Source organism: Elaeis guineensis, chromosome 4 (assembly GCF_000442705.2).
Source record: "Elaeis guineensis isolate ETL-2024a chromosome 4, EG11, whole genome shotgun sequence".
NCBI lineage: Eukaryota > Viridiplantae > Streptophyta > Magnoliopsida > Arecales > Arecaceae > Elaeis > Elaeis guineensis.
Genome location: NC_025996.2, coordinates 43,825,094 through 43,834,681, shown reverse-complemented (window position 1 = coordinate 43,834,681; position 9,588 = coordinate 43,825,094). Strand labels below are relative to the sequence as shown.

General features: G+C 35.0%; 1 protein-coding gene across 1 annotated transcript; it reads left to right on the top strand.

The window, feature by feature from the left end:
- The first annotated feature begins 5,058 nt into the window (after positions 1–5,058).
- Positions 5,059–7,361, top strand: LOC109504900 (transcription factor LAF1-like). The gene is made up of 3 exons (XM_019846268.3): positions 5,059–5,559; positions 5,889–6,018; positions 6,653–7,361. Exons 1-3 carry the CDS (start codon positions 5,424–5,426, stop codon positions 7,245–7,247), a joined length of 861 nt encoding a protein of 286 aa, XP_019701827.1. The 5' UTR covers positions 5,059–5,423; the 3' UTR covers positions 7,248–7,361.
- Positions 7,362–9,588: the final 2,227 nt, after the last annotated feature.

Below are 9,588 nucleotides of genomic sequence, written 5' to 3'. Positions count from 1 at the left end.
TTTTCGAATTTGATTCGAATCGAACTCGAATTGGATTAGAATTAAATTTAATTTGAAATCCAATCAAATTAAGAAGTCAACCCACCTTTTATTGAGCTTCTCTCTCTTCTTTCATGTAGAAAGAGAGAGGGCACACGTCTGGTTGCTTGCGTGCGTGAAAAGAAAATCCTATCCTTATCAGGTTGGATGTTGGGAGTTATTTTTGTGCGACAAAAATAAGAAGGAATTGGGGCATGCGTGAAGGTGTAGGTGACTCTTCTTGCCGCATGAAAAATTCTCCACACCCCTTCTCCCTTCCCTTCCTTCTCCCTCTTGATGCCCACTTCTTTCTGAGATTAGATTAGAGAGAGAGAGTTTAGGGAGAGAGCAAGAGAAGAAGAATATTTCTTCATCTCTTCTTGACATCCTGAAAAGATCTCATCAGATCTCCACAAAGAGTTCGTGCTGCAGCCTTCTTCTTCGAGTTCTAGAAGAAGATCCAGATCCAAGCTAAAGAGTGAGGCCTACAAAGTGCTAGCACTCCAGTGGCCTTAGTGCTTCGATCAAGCCATCTTTATGTGGATACTAGCAGAGGTCGGATACTTGCACGGCTATGATAAAAATCTCAGATATTTGATAGATCCGATCCGAGTAAGAAGAAAGGATAGTGATTAAGGTAATCATTCTTCTTTTCTGATTTTTTTTCAGATCTAATCTGAAGTATTTTTTTTATAGCATGTTTAGAAAGATCCATAGGTGACTGTAGGATTAGATCCAAGTATGATTAAAATTAAAATAGTTTTAATTTTATCTTTTTACTGTGTATTTTTATGAGATGAAAAATCTGTATGCTAATCATCTAGAAATCCAACATATCTAGATAAGGACAATTGGTGGCAAAGATTAACAAAATGGACAAGAAGACTAGCTGAATCAAAGAGAAGGAGACTCTAAAGTTGGTAAGATAGCACAAGAAAATGAGAAAATTAAAGAGGGTAAGAGGCAGTAGAGAGGATTAAATAGTAGATCAATCAGTCTATGTGGCCAGCAGCAAAGATCGATGAGCAGGAGATGAAGACTAGCAAGATTAGGATCGTAATATGGAGGGTTAAAGAATAAGGAAGCTAGAGAAGAGGAGAAGAATGAATAAAGGAAGAGAAAGAGATCAGGGAATAGAATAAAAGAAGACATTGAGAGATTTGAAGGCGAGGGGTCTCGCCCAACGAAGACATTGGATCACTTGCCTAACCCTTCAAATTATATCTAGGATGGCTCGAAAACTAGGCCGAGTTCTCTCGTCCTCCCCCCCTAAAAGAATTTCAACCCCGAAATTATATACCTAGATCATCAAAAGGTTAAGAGTACTTGGTCCTCGTTACATCTTCGAGTTGTCAAGCAGCCTCCCTTTTGGTGAGATTGTTTTATTGATTCTTGATGTAAGGAATGATATGACTTCTCAAAATATGCTCCTTCCTGTCCATAATTCATGTTGAATGCTCTTCATAAATTAGATTCTCTCAAACCTGTGATGTTTAAGCTTCACCGCATAACTAGGGTCTGATATGTACTTTTTAAATATTGATATATGAAATACATTTTGCATGTCATATAGAGTGTATGGTAATGCTTATTAGAATTCTACTTCTATTACTCTATCTAAAATTTTGAATTGATCCACATATCTGGAACTAAGCTTGCTTCAAATTTTCAAATCTTATACACCCATAGTAAAAGATACTTTAAAGAGAACATAGTGCCCTATTTGAAGTTCTAACTCTCTCTTCCTATTATTTACATAGCTTTTCTACGTGCTTTAAATTGATAGAGCTACTCCTCAATTATCTGAAACTTTTCCATATTTTATTGCACTATCTCAAGTCTTAACAATTTTCTTTCACCAATATCATCCCAGTAGATTGGAGACCTGCACTTCATGCCATAAAAGACCTCAAAAGAAGCTATTTGCATGCTAGATTGGTAACTATTATCGTAGGTAATTTCCATAAGAGATAAATGATTGTTCAATGCACCTAGACACAGGCTCTCAACATATCTTTTTGTATCTAATTGGTCCTCTTTATCTCGCTACCAGTTTATGGATGGAAGGCTGAATTGAAATTTAATTTAATCATGGAATTATGGTCCTCTTTATATTTAGTATTAAGACACAAATTTGATATCCCTATCTAACATAATAACTACTGAAAAATCATGCAACATTATGATTTGCTCTATATACAAATATACCAACCTTTACATGAAAAGACTGATTTTGAAGGATAAAATTTTACCAACCGACTTTGTCAATTTGCCAATAATTTGCCAAATAACATCATTTCCTGAGGTTTCTGCATAAACCAATCACAAAGTTCCATGGTACTATATTCCTATTTCCACTAAGCAATAAGACGAGACTACGATGATCTTGCATGTCTTTAATCCTTAGCTTTCACCTATTGACACACCAATTGTTGTATGACATATTGAGTAGTCTTCCTCTTCATTCCATTACACTAAAATTTTTTCATCAAATCTTTATATGTTTTGGTGCCTCATTATTTTATGGTTTAAGTAGTGTTAGGAGCCTCCTCCAAAATCTCTTTCTTTTAACTCTAGAATCTTGTGAATACCTAGATATTTCTAAATCATAAAAAACCATCCTCATCCACTCTAAATTCTAACTAGGTATCAGATTATACTTATTTTGTAACCGTCTATAATTATGGATCTCCTTCCTAGAATGTTTTGATCCTCTCAATCAAGATAGCTTACACTTTGACTTTGATGATAGCAAGTTGGGAATCAGGATTGTGCTACCGTAATTCAATTCCCAACCTATTCAAATCTTCCAAAATGTGCTTCTTTCAAACAATTAGAGTAAGCCGCCAGAGGATTTTTTGATTAAATCATCTACCATAATATCTACTTTCCCAAGGTGATAACTAATTGTCTGCATCATTCTATAATAATTCTAATCATCTTCTCTACCTCATATTCAACTCATTATGGGTGAAAATAAATTTTAGATCTTTATCATCAAAAAATATATATCTCACAAGGTTCATCATACAAAGATTGTCTCTATATTTTTAAAGCAAAAACCACAGTTAGCATACCACCCAAACACTTCCAAGATACATCACTCTAAGGGGATATTTGGTAGCATGTAATTCTGACAGGATTACATATAATTTTGTAATAAATAATCAGATTATACTGTTTATTTTGCCATTTTCACAGGTAATGCTGCATTACATATAATGCAATATTACCTCAAAAAGAGGTAATTTGATTGCCTAAGGGGAGATGGCTATGTGATTATATATAATTTTGCAATCTCGCAATCTTGCAACAAAATAACTTTAGAATCCAAATACCTCCACCAAAATAAATTAAAATATATATTAAATAAATTATGGATAGTCTCGATTGGTGAAAATAAAAAAAATATAATGGGTGGTTTCGGCTGGTGATGTCACCGAAAATAGTTGGGTTCCGAAATTAAGTTGTCCATGTAGAAAATAGACAATAATCAATAAGCAAGGATGGAGGTACTTTGAAAAAATTAGCTTATATTTTATATAATCTAAATTGTATACCAAATACTGTAATATAGGATTTCCTGTTATTTTACAATAACATTACTGCACATACCAAACATTGCAATATAGGATTTTCTGTTATTTTATCAGGTAATCACATTCCCTCTGTAATCATATTACCATAACAATATTACCTATGTAATACACCAAAGGCCCCCTAAATGATCAAAACCTCCCATCCTATATGGAATAGCTAGTATTGGGGTTGTCCAATGAATGTTATTTTGAGAAAGAATATGTCCAGGAGATCGGAAACACCATACAACCAAAACTTGTACTTTTATAGCATCACATAAAGCTTCATCTCTCCGAGAATTTGCAACACTATTTCAATCCTTCTCATGCTTCTTTTGGCTCTTTGAGTGTACCAATATATCATCAATGAACTCCACTATAAATGGTTCAAGAAAAATTTGAAAACCCTGCTCATTAGATCTATATATAAATGTTGTAAATGCATTTAGAAATGTTGTAAGTGCACCAATATATTGGATTGTCTTGTTGAATTTGAACTCTATCATAATGAAATAATAATGGAGCCTCTACTCGAACAACTGTCGATCAATTTAGTTATGATTTTGGATGTGTGAGATGCAATGATAAATTATGACATGTTAAGTAGTTGATATGATAATAGAAACTAGTTAACCAGCATGTGAACTTTCGTGTAAGTGATACTATAATCATATTCTAATTATTATCTTGTTTGTAGGATGGTTGTTATTAATTTCTATATTTAAATTTATGTCTGTGTACGAAGATACTCTTCCATGGCCTTGGATAGCCAGTGAATGAAGAATCTGTTAGTTATCTTTTGGACTTCAGAAATCTTTGTTGTTAGTTAACATATGTATATCTTTTAGTCATGAAGCTTGATTGTTTTATTTTGAAATAATATTTATACTTTATATCTTCCCCAACATAAATGAGATTTTGTACGGTTTTCTAGATCTCGTGTATTTTCTGGAGCCATGTTCCATGGAACAAGCTTCTTTGTCGCAGGTTGGTTCATCGGTTTAAGCCATCACAAGAATGACAAGTCACAAGCACGCAGCTGAAGTCATGACAACAATGAGGAGTAGATTTTCCTTGTCGACGAGGACAATCTATAATATTTTCTAGTAACCTAGCAGCATTATGTTTTCGGAGCACATGTGAAAAGAAAAATGATAGCAAGTACAGAGATTAGTTGGAAGGTGATGTTTTTGTGTCATCACAAACGATGAAGCACAAAGTTGACCTTCCAAGTCATTTCAATATATGCTTGTGGGTTCTTTTTATTATATATAAATACTCCTTGCAAGGAGCACGCCTGTACTTGTTCCTAAGATCCCATCCATTTTCATATTAGAGGTCTAAAATTTTAGAAGCATTTTAGAAAGTGGTGCAGGGAACCCATGTCTTTTAGGTCTGTTTGACATTACACATCATAGGAGTTGGATATCACCACAATGATTGATAAATGAATGCAATCTTCTTTGTTTAATATCAGAAACATGGTCATATTCATTTATTTTTCTTTGGCAAACCACTGAATGCCAGTTGCATGCTAGCAGGACTAGCCACAGCACCATCTGATCTCTAGGCAAATCAAACCCCGAGACGTGCTGTGCAAAGAGTGGCTAAAACTGTCAGAAGACTTCTTCACTCGTTTCTTATTGCACTGTTTTATTTCCATGTAATTGTTTAATTTGTTATTGTGTTCCAAAAACTATTTAGCCCAGAATATATCGCTCTTTAAATTGTAGTCCTCTTCTCGGAGTGCACCACAAAGGCTGAGTTATATCTCATACTTGCTCAACCATCCGTATTGGATAGCTGGCCTACAGACATTTAGCGGCAATGGGATGCAAGACATGTGAAAAGCCAAAGGTAAGCCATCGAAAGGGGTTGTGGTCGCCGGATGAGGACCAGAAACTGAGGGATTACATCCTCAAGCATGGCCATGGCTGCTGGAGCACTGTTCCTGCCAAAGCTGGTGAGTCTCCCCATTTCCATCAAAGCCTTCCATGTAGTCAATGATAACTTTAACTTCAGAAACAATGTTTCAAGAGATATAATGTGATAAATTTGTTTTCATTTTTATCATAAAGAAACAATTTATCTACATACTGTACTTGGGTATTTGATTTAAATTGCATGAAGCTGGTCCACTGAAAAATGGACCAGTCTGTTTTATTTGTTGATGAAGTTCATAGATGGATTTGAGATGACTGACAGAACCAATTAAGAATTTCAGCTGCAACAGTATTTAATTAGCAAACCATGTCTGCCGAAGTAATTGATCGGGTCTCTTTTATTTTACAGGCTTGCAACGAAATGGAAAGAGCTGCAGATTGAGGTGGATCAACTACCTGAGGCCAGGACTAAAGCGTGGCTTTTTCTCTGCTGAGGAAGAGGCAACAGTTATAAAGCTTCATGCCATATTGGGCAACAAGTAAGCAATTCTCAAAGTGTATCTTATCTCTCTTGATCTTACTGTTTAACCAAGGCCAGATATCACTTACGTGTTACCAAGTTTATTTGTCTTCTTCTTCCTAATTTTGACTGGGCTTCTTCCCATCCTAGTTCTCCAAAAACAAAATAAAAAGAAAAAAAAGAAACTCTAGCTGAACAAATACTGAACTAAAATTCCAAGAGTTCCAGCTTTAAATCCATAGGTTCATCAGTAAAATGCACCTTGGGATAGGCAATTTTTTAAGAGATCGTAATTTTTAGTCCGGCATGCAGTTGTGCTGAATGGACTATATGTTTGAAAGCTTCATGTCATTTCGTTAGCTATTTTTCATTTTCAAATGAATATATATAGGTTGTCATGTTAAGCAACCTGGCTGGGTTTCCCTTCATTCTATATATATTGTTTTTTTATCATAGTTTCCTTTCAATCTATAGTGCTCTTCCAATTATACTTTTATATCTTTATTTACATGCCGAGTTGCGTGTAGACCTCTACCTCCTGAGTGATAAAGACACCATGTCCATTCATCTGTCTTGCCAACTCTTGTTTTTGTTATGAAAATTATCGCAATAGGAGCAGACCAGCTTAATGCAATCAGCTTTTGGTCTAATAGGTGGTCTCAGATAGCAATGCACCTACCAGGGAGAACAGATAATGAAGTGAAGAACTACTGGAACTCCTACCTTAAGAAGAAGGTTGTAAAGTTAGGGGGATCAAATTCTCATGCTTCACCAACCAAATCTCAAGACTCGGTCAACCAAAGCCCAGAGACGAGACAGATTCCTGAAGAAGAGAATAAACAAATTCCAGGCTCTGATTCTCTTGAACCACTGGAACCACCCATGCAAAGTAGCATGGACCATGATTCTTTTAAAGGGACACTCCTTCCTCCCTTTCCCAAAGTTCTGTTTGCAGATTGGTTATCCATGGACCATCCCACCAATCAGAGCTTGCTAAACTCGGATGCTGAAATGAATTGCCAATGGGACTCCAATTCGAATGCTGATCTTTTCAAGTATGGATCATTTCAAGCAGATGGTCCCTCTAGCAGTGATTTTCTCCATGGATTTGGAGACAGCAGCTTCTGTGGGGAGTTTCAGTTGCAGTTTGAGCATGGAGATCAGCTCCTGGGAGGTGCATTTTGCAATTATCTGTCGATGGATGAGAATGGGGGTAGTTGTGGCACAAACCATGATGCCATTTATTGATTCATCGCATAAGATTATTAATGTAGTAAGAACTGATTGCGAATAAATGTGACATTGACTTTTCTTCTTTTTTTTTTCCTTTTTTGGTGAGAGAGAGAGAGAGAGAGAGAGAGAGAGAGAGAGAGATGGGATTTAAACATCAATGCATTTTATGAGAGAAAATGTCACAGATTGTTATTTCGGAAGATGCTTTATTTCTGCAGGAAGCATGGGCAAAGATTAATAAATCGAGGAAAAAAATGTCTGATACTGTAAGAAACGTGGACGAGGGATCAAAACTGGATGGAAAATATGTTGCATTTTATAAATTTTTTCGTTAGTCCTAGCCATCAGATTATATATTGCTTCATCTTACTTCAGCATAGATTCTTCTACCATTTTGTCGGCACATATATATATTAATTGTTCAGTACCATTTTTTTATGGGAACCGGTGTATAAAGAACAGGCATTGAATAATTAACATGTATGATAAGGAGAAATAAAGGGCTCATTTTTTATGAAAGAGTTGGTGAAGAGAACAAGGGCTCTGATGGGTCCATTCCTTATAATTTCAACTCTCGTCACATATTTTAGTTTTAACATACCTCCATCTAATCATTTCTTCTTCAAAAAAAGACTAGTAGTTAAGGGACCAAAAAAATACCATGACATAATATAACAATTTGCTTTAACAAATGAAGTGCTAGAGAGATGCAAGAAAAACATATTATTAACTATACTTATCTGTGGGAGTTGGGTGGTTGAATGTTTTCGGTTCAGAAGGCCTTCTATCTGCCTCTTGAAGAACATGAAAAGTTCTCAAACATCCAAGTTTGCCTATGCTTAGCTGGTTATATGATAAGAGAACAAATTCAATTCGAGTGTTCAGAATTCTTTTTTGAGAAAAAAAATGTTCAGAATTCTAACTATAAATAAATTTTTTCTCAACAAGAACGGAAGGGATTAAATTGTTTTAGAAACAAAGGCTGAGAGGTACGTGGGAAGGGAGTCCACCCGAAAGCAGTAATTAAGTGTTGTTCACTTGCCTCAAAAAAAAAGAAGCCTATAATGCAGACTAGAATACCCTATGAATCAGAGGGAGGCATGGTTGTATATTGCATCTGTAATTCAGTGTCAAGCTATGATGGGGCGGCTGAAGTTGCAAAGAACACTTATCTTCCAATTTGTGGTTCTATTGCCAATCTTAGTTGAAGGCAATTAGATGATGAAACAACAACTAACCATTAGAGAAATTTTTTGTGTACCACGGGCAATGTAGGAAATCTAATGTGGGTTGCACTACTTTATGTGGTTGGTCAATGTAGTCACTGTTTTTCAATGCATATTTAATATTTATAGTTCCATTTTTTCGTTTGAAAATTTTGAATGATGAAAATGCTCTTGTTCTGTAGAAAAAATTATGATATCTTATATCCATATTATAATATTCTGCATGTAGAAAATCATAATTTTGATGCAGGATATCATAATATACCACAAGATGTCATAATTTTTCTAGAGAACAAGAGTATTTTCGTCATTCAAAATTTTCAAACGAAAAAGCAAAACTGAAAGTATTAAATATATGTTGGCAAGTAATTAGGCAAAAATATTCTTTCTATATTATGACATCTTGACCCATATTATGATATCCTATATGCAGAAAATCATAATTTGACGTAAGATGTCATAATATATCATAGGATGTCATAATTTTTTGAATCATATTTTGATATTCTGCGTGTAGGAAGTCATAATATATCATAGGATATTATAATTCTTTTTTAAGAGTTAGGATATTTTCATCATTCAAAATTTTTAAACGAAAAAGTGAAACTGCAGATGTTAAATACGCGTTGGAAGGCGATGGCTACATGGATCAATTATATAAAATGATGCATTTTACGTCGAATTTTTTATATCGTCTGTGGTGCATAAAATTTTTTTTTAATTATGTTTTGAGAAAAAATATCGCTTTCAAAGTGACGAAGATATCTCTCACTTATTTATTTATTTATTTGAAAAGAAATGACGTTAGTGAGTCACTTTCCCGATTACGGTGTGTTATATTACTATTAATCAAAATGGTTTCAATGATGACAAGGAGAGGACGTGTAACAGGTTGATGAGACCGACCGTTGCCTTAAGGGCTGTTTTTTTGCGGATATGGGTGCTTTGATTGTTGTGTGTGGCTAGTTTTTTTTCCATGCAAACGTAGGCACTAATTAAGTGAGGTTACTTTCCCCTCTCCCTTTTCCCCTATGATTGGGGTGAAGTTGCGAGAGGAACGTTCGTAATCATCTCTTTTAGCATTCTTTGTCCAGTCCACCATCAGAAAAAAATGATCGTCCCTGCAGTCC

What these genes read in the sequence shown, in the direction of transcription:
- LOC109504900 (XM_019846268.3), top strand. Translation starts at nt 5,424, where the DNA reads ATGGGATGCAAGACATGTGAAAAGCCAAAGGTAAGCCATCGAAAGGGG. An exon ending in CACTGTTCCTGCCAAAGCTG is followed by an intron (nt 5,560 to 5,888) that starts GTGAGTCTCCCC and finishes TTTATTTTACAG; the next exon opens with GCTTGCAACGAAATGGAAAG. An exon ending in CATGCCATATTGGGCAACAA is followed by an intron (nt 6,019 to 6,652) that starts GTAAGCAATTCT and finishes TTGGTCTAATAG; the next exon opens with GTGGTCTCAGATAGCAATGC.